This window comes from Nymphalis io, chromosome 18 (genome assembly GCF_905147045.1).
Source record: "Nymphalis io chromosome 18, ilAglIoxx1.1, whole genome shotgun sequence".
NCBI lineage: Eukaryota > Metazoa > Arthropoda > Insecta > Lepidoptera > Nymphalidae > Nymphalis > Nymphalis io.
This window is the reverse complement of record NC_065905.1, coordinates 1,243,873-1,257,189: the sequence shown is the minus strand read 5'-3', so window position 1 is coordinate 1,257,189 and position 13,317 is coordinate 1,243,873. Positions and strand designations below refer to the sequence as shown.

Below are 13,317 nucleotides of genomic sequence, written 5' to 3'. Positions count from 1 at the left end.
CTGGTACTGGTAGGGCTTTGTGCAAGCTCGTCTAGGTAGGTACCATTCATTTATCAGATATTCAACCGCAAAACAGCAGTACTTGTTATATTCCGGTTTGTAGGGTGAGTGAGCCAGTGTAATTATAGGCACAGGGGACATAACATCTTACTTCCCGACGTTGGTGGCGCAATGGCGATGTAAGCGATGGTTAACATTTCTTACAATGCCAATGTCTATGGACGTTAGTGACCACTTACCATCATGTTGCCCATATGCTTGTCCGCCTACCTATACTATAAAAAATCTAAGGATTAATTGTTTATTTAAAATCCTATCATTGGAATATAGTATACATACAAGTGATTAGACATACATATGATTAAGTTCAATCTCTGTGTGCGTAAGTGTGAGCGATGTGTTTGTGTGTGTACGTGTGTATGTCATGCCACTAAACGCCGATGACACCTTTCTTGGTTATGGGGCGAGTGTCTCAAGTACCCTCCTGGTACTTGAGACACTCGCCCCATAATAATCATAAGCAGTGTGCGGTGTCGGTGTGTGCGTGCGTTACGAGTGCGGCGCGCGGCGGCGGCGGCGCGAGGCGGGCGGCGTGCGCTCCTTGCCGTCGGCGGACTGCACGCGCTGCACACACGGGCGGCGATAGTAGACACGTGTATCGGGGCATGTCGGGGTATGGCGTACGAAAACCATTATATAGCAATGACTTGAAAACGTCTCTACGTTTTATAATACACTAAAGTTGTTAAAAATGAAAATTGAAAAAAATGCGTATAATACATTAAATTTTAAAATATTTAAATGACCAAAGTTTTCATAATTTCATTAAATAATTAAATTATTTAAAATCCTTCATCGAACGATTTCATACCTAATAAGTAATATTGAAGCAATTCAGTCGAAATTTATCTTTTTTACTTCGTATATATATTCCAACAGTTACCTCGTCATATTTGATCAGTTCTGTCATTTCAAATATTTTCTTCTCCAGACTCTTGATGTATAGACGAGCATTGGTAGTGTTTATGTCCAAGGATCTACCCAGGAGTTTCAGTAACGGTAGAGAATCGCAGTCTGATGACCTGGAAGTTATATTTTAATATTACATTGTACAGTGTATACGCGCTTGTTCATCTTCCTTCCTAAACGAAATAACTTATACAGTAGTCATGTAAGGGATATGCCCGAGTTATTATTTAACGTTATGTCAATGTGATTATTTTAGTAATTTTGATCTATATATTATACATGACAGTACCTCAGAGGACTATGTGTAGATAGGCTCTTTGTTGGATTATAATGTTAAGAAAAGTAATATCGAGACTAGACTAAATGCATTAAAATTTAATAAAGAGAGATACAAACATGGCTAAAGTCTGAACTTCTTGCAACAATCCAGTCAGGACCTGGTTAGTTTTATCGTACGTCGCCTGAAGGTCCTTCGTCGCTTCTTGCCGTTCTTCCAACGCTGCTTTGAGTATCTCGATGCTGTCTTGCTGCTGGTACAGCTTAGCTTGGTGTTTTTCGTGTTCATCATCTAAAATTGTTTTTATTAACTGTTCAATAACATGCTTTAGATATGAACAGCAGACTACACACCCTTGAGCATCCTCGTCGAGTTGCCAGCTTATCGGTTTTTTATATGATACACTTTGGAGAGTGCTCGAAGGCTCTTTTCGAACTGATTGAGCCATTGCCATTCCTTTATCGGACTACTAGGCGCAGGCAAAAGTTTCATCAATACGTTGTTGACATACCCAAAAGTCGAACTAAATGATTTGACAGCTCGTTTTTGGTGAGTCGCCAAGATTTGGAACGACCTGCCTGTCCAGTTGAACTCTGGAGCCTTTAAGAGTAGAGTGAACAGGTTTCTTTTGGATGGGCGTGTACCACCTTCGTCTTCATTTCACTTTCCATCAGGTGAGATGGAAGACAAACGCTTATTCCATTTCAACTATACATAACTATACATAACTATGTATATATATAAAAAAAAAGATGCAAAGGAAACCTTAACAATTTCAACTTTATTTTTGAATTGCTATAGTAATAAATAAAGACCCGGAGGTAAATTCGTATAAACGATTCTGTTGGTCAGAATTTGTGTAAATACCTACTAAGTACTGCCAATGAGCTATACCCAATCCTCCTCATCCAATTAGTTCCCAAGGTTGGTGGCACAATGGCGATGTAAGTGATGGTCAACATTCCTTACAATGCCAACGCCTACGAGCGTTGGTAACCAATGCCAATGTCTATGGACGTTGGTGACCACTTACCATCAAGAGTCCCATATGCTCGTCCACCAACCTGTAATATAAAAATAATAATAATAATACCGATATTCGTTTTGAGCATCTTGACGTTGTCGCTGAGATGTTTGAGCTCCGTGTTGACTTCGTTGATGTAGTTGAACAGCGCGTAGTTCTCCTCCTCGCGACGAGTGAACTCCTGGATCAGCTTGTCCACGTCCTCTTCCCCCGTGTACTCCTGAAACAGCGATTTCAATTGTACTCACGATTAAATCACCACGAAACCTGTCTATGTTATTTGTTATGGTTTGATTTAAATAATGACATCAAACGGGTCCAATAAATTTGATGTTTGACGGCTTTTAGCATTTTCAGTATAAAACGAAGATTGCCTATTTTGAATCTTTTCTGTTTTGTTACTATTTCCCGCTCAGAGCGGTATAGAGGTAACTATACTTTGGACGATGTGTGCCATTTCCAAGGATAAGTAAGCCAGTGTTTATTTAAAAGCTCAAGGGAGGTAATTCCTTAGAGCACAAGTTTCACGCATTGATGGTTTATAAAAACTAATTCATCTTAAAATGTCAATTTTAATGGCGGTTGGTCATTTATTAGTATTTACCATATATATGTCCTTATTGGAAATATATAGAAAAAAAGCCGAGATGGCCCAGTGGTAAGAACGCGCGAATCTTAACCGATGATCGTGGGTTCAAGCCCAGGCAAGCACCACTGAATTTTCATGTGCTTAATTTGTGATTATAATTCATCTCGTGCGGTGAAGGAAAACATCGTGAGGAAATCTGCTTGTGTCTAATTTCACTGGAATTCTGCCACATGTGTATTCCACCAACCCGCACTGGAGCAGCGTGGTGAAATAAGCTCCAAACCTTCTCCTCAAAAAGGGAGAGGAGGCCTTCAGCCCAGCAGTGGGACATTCACAGGCTGTTACGAATGAATGTCCTTATTATATTTATTACATGTATAAATACCTTAATCGCGTCTAATATATTGACATAGTTGTTGTAAACGCGTATCTCGTGTTCCTGTTTTTCCAGTTTCTTCGCTTCAGCTTTAGCATCAGCGGCTGTGAGACGAACTGTTCCTTTCGTGCGGAGAAACTCCTCTAGCTTCATGCTGTGGTCCAATTGACGCTGAAGTTCGCGGACCTCCTAAAACATACAAGATTTTATTAGCTTCGTCTTTTCAAAGATTAATAACTGAATTATTTATTTATTTATTAATCCTTTATTGCACACACTTTACAAACATTTAGTATATAATAGCAAGTAGATATAGTATGCAAAGGCGGCCTTATCACTTATAATGATCTCTTCCAGGCAACCTCTGTAAAGAGAAATGTTTATGTGTTTTTTAGCTAGGATCACTAATATCGTGTGCGAACAACTTATACTTAAAATTTATTGAGCTTAATACAAACATGTAATATACCAACCTACATACATATGTATACATATACACTTATACATACATACATACATATAAACTTATATAAGAAAAAATTAACCATATACATATAATAATACAACATGCTCTAGTTATATTGATAGATAATAATTATGCAAACGACTCTTAAAAATATGTACGGATTCAGCTTGACGAATTTCTCGAGGCAGGGAATTCCATAGTTTGACTGCTTTAACCGTAAGGGAAATGCTGTATATTTTAGTGCAACTCAGAGGAATTAGCAATTTATTGTCTTGCTCAGAGCGTAAATTGATTGGTGTATGAGAGCCAAGGAAAAGGTAAATCGCTCTTTTAGGTAGGTTGGAGTTTGAGGATGGTAGAGTATGGTATAAAGCAAAGAAAGAACATGCACGTTTCGACACAACCGTATTGGCAGCCACTTTAATTTTTTACGATGCTGGGTAATATGAATTAGTACGAAGAACAGAAACCTTTGAATAGATTCCGACAAAAACGTACCAGGCAATGTTTCCTGTAATCCATTGCAGCTTTCTCTTTCAACGCGTCCAGCTTAGCGCACCATTCCTCTCTCTGATCGTAGGTGGTAATAGCTTGTTCCACCAGCTCGAGAATCTGGGCTTTGCCTTCCATAAGTCTTTTTATTTGGCCCTTCCACATTGTGTTGAAAAATTGTCTGGAATTGGCCAAGTCGATTATTAGGGATTTATGCAAAATGTGAAGGAGTTATTTTTTGGTGCAAATTAAAATATAAAGTACTGGTTGGTAGTTGATAAGGCTATTGTTAGGAATTAGTCACCTCAGTAAAAAGTAGTAAATTATTTAAGGGAAAATCTCAACGTCTTTGATTAGTATCTTAGTTTCACTGGTGGTAGGGCTTTGTGCAAGCTCGTCTGGGTAGGTACCACCCACTCATCAGATATTCTACCGCAAAACAGCAATACTTGATATTGTTGTGTTCCGGTTTGAAGGGTGAGTGAGCCAGTGTAATTACAGGCACAAGGGACATAAAATCTTAGTTCCCAAGGTTGGTGGCGCATTGTCTATAAGCGATGGTTGACATTTCTTAGAATGCCAATGTCTAAGGGCGTTTGGTGACCACTTACCATCAGGTGGCCCATATGCTCGTCCACCTTCCTATTCTATAAAAAAAAAAAAATCTATAATATTTAACTCAAAATGTTATATGTATGTATTTTATGTGCCTATTCTATATAATCTATATGTACACCATTATTATTGCTTATGTAAATTTATGGTTAAATTGCGTTGAATAAGCGATATTTCTATCAGATATGCTAAAAGTCAAGGGCCAAGAATTTTGTTGTTCGGAGGAAGTTCGTCGGCCTCACCGGTCACGTAGCAGGCGATCGATCTCGAGACGCATGCTATAGTTGTCGCTGTTGACCGCGTTGAACTTTTTCATGGCTGTGTTCAATCGGTTTTCGAGTTGACTTATGATCGTTTGATTCGTCAGGGATATCGCGTAATCCTGAAACGAAAATATTTCGTCGTTTAGATTTAAGATTCTGGTAGTATATGATTTTTTCGTTTAAGGTTGTGAGATTATCAAATATTCATCAGGCCAGTATATCATACTATTTGTGACACTCATTCGCCGAACTTACAGAGTGAGGCAATACCGAGTATTATAAACGTAATAACGATTAGCTTAAAACATCTCCGGCATTACGATAATATGTCTGGCTTAATTTAATTCCGATTTTGGCGATACTATTTTCGGGGCCTGTCAACTCTAACTCATGCAAGAGTAAACTTTTATAAAATACTTATATTATATATAATTCATATATAATGTAAATTTAATGAAATAAACCATGAATTTCATTACTTAAATAATAACTATTTGGTTAGTTACGCTTACGGCTGCCAGCTGTAAAATATCCCTCATATTAAAATCTTAAAATCCCAGTTTTCATACTAATCAATCGATAATATAAATATAATATGAATACATACAGGACGTTCAAAATCGTTCAATACCTTCTCAAATCCAACACCCTTAGACTTCAATCCCTTTATTTCCTTCTGCACTTGCTTCAAAAGGAAATCAAGCTCAGCGATCGTTGTGCGATGCTCTTTTACTTCTGTGGAACTTCTTTCATATTCTTTCAGAAGAGTTATTAGTTTCTCTCGTGTTTTTGCGTTATCCATAAGATTTGATGTACTTTTTGTTAGCTGAAAAGAATTTACATGCTATAGAAAAGCTTGTAAATTAGCATTCGTTGATTTTCATGCAGGATAAATAGGTAATAATTATGTTTTATTCAATTGAAATATCAATAACCTTATTCCAGTAGAAGAAGGAATAGGTAAACAAACCCTAGATTTACGAATTCCATGCGATTTGCTAAAGCTCTGCTATACTATGGACTATAAATAATAATTAATCAAGATAATATTATATATAAATCAAGGTATAACGATGTGGTTGGAATAGGCTATATGTAATTACTTATTTAACTGACTAAAAAGACACGGTGATGGTGTAGGACTAATTGAAATTGTTTATTTATAACATATTTACTATTTAAACTTTTTGTAACAGCCTGTTTATGTCCCACTGCTGGGTTAAGGCCTCCTATCCCTTTTTGAGGAGAAGGTTTAGAGCTTATTCCACCGCGCTGCTCCAATGCGAATTGGTAGAATACATATGTGGCAGAATTTCAATGAAATTAGACACATGCAGGTTTGCTCACTATGTTTTCCTTCACCGTCAAGCACGAGATGAATTATAAACACAAATTAAGCACATGAAAATTCAGTGGTGCTTGCCCGGGTTTGTCACTAACACAAATTAAAGAATTTGCATAAGATTATATTTTTGTCGATGAAAAAGTAATGTAACAACCGTAAAAACGTAAAGTAACAGCCGTAAATGTATCACAGCTGGGCAAAGGTGCCCACTTCACTTAAGGAGAGGATGTGGAGCTGCTTCAATGCGGTTTGAAGGATACGCATGTGACACATTTTCATTTGTTACATGCAGATCTTGTCACGACGATTGATCTCCTAACACTTATTAATAAAAACAATTAATATATCGGATTACTGCCGACGTAAAGGTCACAAACACCCTCGAGCCTTTACAATTGCGTTGAAATATAGCGGCGCTGAGCGCTTTCTGTCGACTGTATCACGGCGACTGCTCTGAGGAATTATTCTCTCTAATTCCTGCTACCCCTTTTCTTCTCAAGTCTACGCGTGCTGGCTCTCGATTTCAACACCTAACTGTGACATCAATTCCATCGCTCACGAAGAAATTGAGCAACTCATTTCTTTGTCGCACCTCCAAAAATGGGAATTATTTACTAGCACGTGTTCCCCTTCTCAAAAAAAAGTTGCAAATTTAGCCTCCAAATTAAAACGCAGCGAGAAGCTTGGCGAGCTTAGGATTGCTCTATCACAGTTCGTCATATCGATAGAAAGCCGAATAAGTCTAAATTTGCATTTAGAAACGTCACAGTCATCTTGTAACAGATCGAAATCAATCGAGAGTATCTTCTGCAAAAAATTAACATATTGAAATGAAGATTTATTAAACATTGGTATGCTGATTTAATCAGCTATGCGTTATACTGATTCTTGAACGGACTTAAATAGCTCGGTGGTATTGAAAGCGTATAAAATTATCGGCGGTTACCGGTTTCTATCCGGTAATCAGACGATTCGATGTGGGATGCTACTTAGATGAAGAGTTATACATTTCCTTCCTAGTTCATATTATTTCTCGTTGTGTTATTTATTACTCATGTTTAGAATGAAATACACAATGTATAATATCGGTAGATTCACTTGGCTGAATGAAATTTTCTTTGCTTAGTCTACGACGATTATATAAAAAAAGATGAACAAATGAAAAAATCTCCAAAATAACTGTGGAAGTGTTGAGATAATTTAGTAAGGAGGTAACTTATCCTTTATGTTTGATATGATTGATGCTACGAAAAACTTTTATTGTTATTATTATTGCAAAATTAGAGACGTCGTCATTAAAATAAAGTTTCAAATGTCTTAACGCTTATATGAAATGAAAAACACAAATAACTAAAAGTATACACAGAAAACTTTGTTTTTTAAATGTATTTAATAGGATGGTAGACGAACAAATGAGCCGTCGTTTTTTTTTAAATTTATTTAAGGAGCCGAAAATCATATGTTTCACATGGTAAATTTATATAATATGGCCTGGTACTACTAGAATGATTCTAGATGATAGAAATTCTCCTATGCCTGTCAATGTGCTGCCACATTTCTTAAGACTGGAAAAACGCTTTACGCGTTTCCTTCACGGGAACAGTAAGGGGGGTAGGTGGGGCTCGCCGGTGTCCAAGGCGCCGAGTGCGGCGGTACCCTTAACGAGGAGCGATACGGGTTCGCTTACGCTTGCTACCGTGACGCTCTGAAGATCTTATATCCCTGAAACCTGTATTTTAACTCCACCAAGTCTGAACGCAGAAATATGTATTATTACTCTTTGACGATAGAATAATTGGTTAATGGTTACTACACTAAAAAAAAAAAAGCCAAGATGGCCCTGTGGTAAGAACGCGTGAATCTTAACCGATGATCGTGGGTTCAAACCCGGGCAAGCACCACTGAATTTTCATGTGCTTAATTTGTGATTATAATTCATCTCGTGCTTTACGGTGAAGGAAAACATCGTGAGGAAACCTGCATGTGTCTAATTTCACTGAAGTTCTGCCACATGTGAATTCTACCAACCCGCATTGGAGCAGCGTGGTGGAATAATTCCAAACCTTCTCCTCAAAAAGAGGAGAGGAGGCCTTTAGCCCAGCAGTGGGACATTCACAGGCTGTTACGGTATGTTACGGTACTACACTAAAGGGTCCGCAGAAAGTCCTACAATCGATAAAAATGTAAGAAGTCACCACCCATAGACATTGTCACTGTTAGAAATGTCTATTCTTGTACAACCATACAGATTAAATGATTGAAAAAACATACCCGTAGATCCATCATGATATTGTCGAGTTCTGTTGTCAGCGTGCGTATGATGTTCCTCTGCACCCTGAGCGTGGGCTGCGCGCTGCTCGTCACGTTCGCTCGGTCTATCTCCATAACTCTGAACTGAATAAATGAAATCTGTTATTTTATGTTATCGTTGTAATTTTTTTTTGTAGTTTATTAATTTATTATTAATCTTTCATTCATATCATAAACCAAAACAAAAGCTTTATAATATAGTCAAATTATATAGATATACATAGATGATTGAATTCATTGGGCGGCATTTTCTATGACGGTATAATTTCAAATTCTTAATAATAATATTATATATTATATCTTTGTATTTTGAATGAATATGAAAATATAATCAAAGAATGCGGTAAAAATTTATGAAATTGCAAACAATCTATTGGGCCAACTGATGGTAGGCGTCATTACTGGCCATTTAAAAACTGGTGTACCCTGTGACTACTATTATTCATATATTTAAATATATATTCATTCATTATATCATATATATATTACAGCTCTGTTTTTATTTTCTTTGTTGTTGTTATATTTATATGTATGTATATTTTTGATTATTAATTACCGCCTTCACGGATTTCTACTTAGCTTAAAGTTGATTGATAGATAATACCTTCAGGCATTAAGTCCGCCTTTTATTCCTACTACACAATGTGTGGGTCAAAAAAGTCTTTAAAACAATATATAAATAATAACTTCAAAGCACCACCAACCTTGGAAACTAATACGTCCTTGGTGCCTGGTGGTGTAATAATAAATACTCATTCGCTCTTGAAATCGTAACATAGCAATACAAACTATATAGCGGTAGAATACTTGCATAACTACCCAGAACATCTACCTAATAAGTCTGTGGATTATGAAATATTTTCTACAAAAAATAAATATTATAGGATGAGCTAATATTAAATCATAATTTATAAATTATGTAAATAACTTAATGGTTGCCGGTGATATTTATTATTTCTTAATCTAATTTCAAAATAAAATATATAACAAGAGTCACCTGTCGTTGCAATTTCGACAATTCATCTTCCGCAATTTTTTCCATCTCCATATCATCGTTAGGAGAAGACATTTTTTATCTGTTGAATATAAATCAAGTATTATCTGTTTCGTATTTCGTTCTTTAATAAATTAATATTAAGTTTTTTATTACATAAATATACAAACATTGACCGCCTCGTTGGTCTAGTGGCTTGATGTAAGGCCGCTGACTCGGAGGTCCTAGGATTAATTCAGTCAGGCCAATAAAAAGTTATTGGGTCTGTCTGTCGGAAAATTCTCAGTAGCAGCCCGGAGTCTAGAAGTTGGAAGTGTGTACACTCCCGTGCCTCGGAAAGCACGTAAAACCGTTGGTCCTGCGCCTGAACTCTTTCCGTCGTGTCGGATTGCCGTCCCATCGGATTATGAGAGTTAGGGAATAGATGCACCTGTGTTTGAGCAGACACATGTGCACTATAATATCTCCTACGTAGTTGGCTAATTTTGCTTGAGATTGGCCGCCCTCGCCGAAATCGGTCTGGAGGACATTATTATTATTTATACAAAAATATTTTTCGCCAAAAATAAATGGAGCAACTTTTAAATGTTTAATTATGTTTCTAATTTTAATAGTAATTAATTTAACCTTATGTTTTATTAATTAAATTACTCTGCCTTCGGTAACCAGTCCATTTTGGGATTGTCAAGGTAATGGGTAAGTGCCATTAAGAAGACAGAACATTTCAAAGTCAATGTAAATATTAAATTTGTTATTAATTTAAGTTTTTATATTTCATTATTTGCTTATATGTCTTTGCTAATAAATGAGGAGACGTTTTATAATGCTATTTAACCAATATACATGAGACCTATACTAGAAGGTGCAGCATGTTTCGGAGAAGGTTTTAAGTATATAAGTAACAGCCTGTGAATGTCCCACAGCTGGGCTAAAGCCTCTTCTCCTTTATTGAGGAGAAGGTTTGAAGCTTATCCCATCACGCTGCTCCAATGTGGATTGGTGGAATACACATGTGGCAGAATTTCAGTGAAATTAGACATATGCAGGTTTCCTCACGATGTTTTCTTTCACCATCAAGCACGAGATGAATTATAAACACAGATTGAACATTGACAGGCTTGAACCCACGATTATCGGTTATGATTCTCGCGTTATAACCACTAGGCCATCTCGGCTTTAAGTATCACTATCACTTATTAAAAACAGCCCCCCACTCGTCTGTCTGTCTGAACGCGATAAAAACTAAACCTTATTTTACTAACAGCTTAAGTTAAATAAAAACTTATAAATAAATGTGTGATATTTTTTTTATAATATATCGCAATTTAAGAAACTCATAACATTTGCAACTTTATATATTTTTGTAATGACTGTTTATTTTATCAAGACCAGAAGTCCAAAGCCCCCACAACACAACGGCCGCTATAATATCAAATTTTGTGGTTTTCAAATTAGTAAAAAATCACTTGACAATATACCAAATTCTATTTTCGTCTAGTCCAAAAAATATTTGTCTCAGAGCCTCGAAACTTACATCAGACATTGAACATTATGATTATTTTCCTTCTAAATATTTTAAAGATACCATACCTACGTATTGGTATTATTAGTTACCTTTTCCTCAAAAAGAGGTGAGGAGGCCTTTAGCCCAGCAGTGGGACATTCACGGGCTGTTACGGTTACGGTTATTATTAGTATTACAAATTTATAGTGATTAAGGAGATAAAGTTGTTAAAACGCGTAACGGTAAATAATATATCGTTAACAAAAGCTGTAATCGCCAATAGGTTATTAACAGTGAGTTTTAATGTCTAGGTTACGTTTCTTTGTCTTGTATTGCTATTTGACTTAACTTACCAATGATACAGTTCAAAATTAACACAATTTCTTTTCTAGTTCTGGGTATATAATATAGTCACCGAAAATAACCTTAAAATCCAAGAATTACAATTTCAAAATCGTTGGAATTGTTAAATCAATACTGTAGCTACGTAACTCGTTTGAATGAAACTAGTTCGTGATATCGTTAAGAAATGATTGAGATTATTGTAAGTATTTTGTCTATTTTGTAAAAAAAAAAATAACTAAAAGCCGATATTCGAATCGAGTTAAATTTAAATAAAACTTGAACTAAGTTATATCTTACAATTTACAGTAACAGCCTGTTAATGTCCCACTGCTGGGCTAAGGCCTCCTCTCCCTTTTTAAGGAGAAGGTTTTTGAGCTTATTACTACACGCTGCTCCGATGCGGGTTGGTAGAATACACATGTGGCAGAATTTCAATGAAATTAGACACATTCAGGTTTCCTCACGATGTTTTCCTTCACCGTTAAGCACGAGATGAATTATAATCACAAATTAAGCACATGAAAATACAGTGGTGCTTGCCCGGGTTTGAACCACGATCATCGGATAAGATTCACGCGTTCTAACCACTGGGCCATCTCGGCTTATTATATCTTACAAACGTATCTATAATGTTCTAGTTTTCGCACGCGACTTCGCTCCGTGTTAGATATAAAAAGTAGCTTGTCGTTCCTTGGAGTTCAACCTTGCTTCTTACCAAATTTCATCCAAATTGATAAAGTGGTTAAGTGTAAACGTAACAGACATATAGAGTTACTTACGCATGTATGTTAGCATAGATTATTAAAAATATTGAAAAACATATACAGTAACAGCCTGTGAACAAAAAACACACACGTGACATAATATCTCGATTATTATATGTACATTGTAAAAGTAATAATTATAATTATTTGTATTAAGAAATTAGGGTCGAGATGGTCCAGTGGCGAGAATACGCGAATCTTAACCGAAGGTTGCGATTTCAAAGATTTTCATGTAATTAATTTGTACTTATAATTCATCTCGTTCTCGGCGGTAAAGGAAAACATAATGAAGAAACTGCATGTGTGGGATCTTCTACATGTGTATTCACAATTTCAGCAGCGTGGTGGGATAAACTCCAAACATTCTCCTCATAAATACTAAACTTAAAATGAAATTATGGATCAAAAAAACTAGGAAATCGATAAAACAATAAAATGCAAAATCGCTTACCGATTAGTATAATTTGTTGGCACAGCATCGATTAAATTCAAGGTCTCTTTTTGCCATAAATTAATCCAAAAGTATATTTTATAGGAACATGAGATCATTTCCTATTAACCACAAATAAAAATAAATTGTTTCACCATTTTGGTTCGACTGGCCACTCTCTTTATTACCTTGATACTGCACCTGTCTCTTTCTTACGTATAGGATTAACGTTTACCTTTTATTGCTATTTCATTTAACACACGTGTGAGTCTGGTCATTGATAAAGTTTATGGAGATAGATATGCCTCGTCAAGTATTCATTGTAATAATATTTCTTTTAAAAAATTTTTGTGTTTTTGTGTGAAATAAATAGACGTCCGTGAACACGAAGAGACTATGTGAAAGACTAATAAATAATTTACAATTTAGCGAATTTATAGAAAAAACACACCATCTAAAAGATTGTCCTGAGGCATTGCACCCAAGACGGCACTATTGCCTCTCTGCATGGCTAGACTCAGCCTTTGGGCTAAATAAGCGTCAGTTCTTGAGTC

The 13,317-nt window shown here is 36.1% G+C and overlaps 1 protein-coding gene across 2 annotated transcripts; it reads right to left on the bottom strand.

The window, feature by feature from the left end:
• Positions 1 to 513: 513 nt before the first annotated feature.
• Positions 514 to 12,885, bottom strand: LOC126775548 (coiled-coil domain-containing protein 63-like). 2 transcript variants are annotated; one of them, XM_050497569.1, is made up of 11 exons: positions 12,785 to 12,885; positions 9,724 to 9,802; positions 8,688 to 8,810; positions 5,703 to 5,897; positions 5,051 to 5,190; positions 4,200 to 4,374; positions 3,245 to 3,424; positions 2,340 to 2,490; positions 1,366 to 1,537; positions 944 to 1,082; positions 514 to 624 (listed from the first exon to the last, which is right to left on the bottom strand). In XM_050497569.1, exons 2-11 carry the CDS (start codon positions 9,793 to 9,795, stop codon positions 550 to 552), a joined length of 1,422 nt encoding a protein of 473 aa, XP_050353526.1. In that variant the 5' UTR covers positions 9,796 to 9,802; positions 12,785 to 12,885; the 3' UTR covers positions 514 to 549. The 2 variants fall into 2 exon arrangements, with proteins under 2 accessions (XP_050353526.1, XP_050353527.1); XM_050497570.1 differs by lacking the exon at positions 1,366 to 1,537 and having other exon boundaries at positions 944 to 1,074.
• Positions 12,886 to 13,317: the final 432 nt, after the last annotated feature.

Excerpts from the sequence above, each read along its gene's own strand:
- LOC126775548 (XM_050497569.1), bottom strand. The coding sequence starts at position 9,795 with ATGTCTTCTCCTAACGATGATATGGAGATGGAAAAAATTGCGGAAGAT. Across the intron at positions 3,425-4,199 it reads ATTACAGGAAACATTGCCTG|GAGGTCCGCGAACTTCAGCG; the intron begins GTACGTTTTTGT and ends TGTATGTTTTAG. Across the intron at positions 2,491-3,244 it reads ATATATTAGACGCGATTAAG|GAGTACACGGGGGAAGAGGA; the intron begins GTATTTATACAT and ends TCGCTGTTTCAG.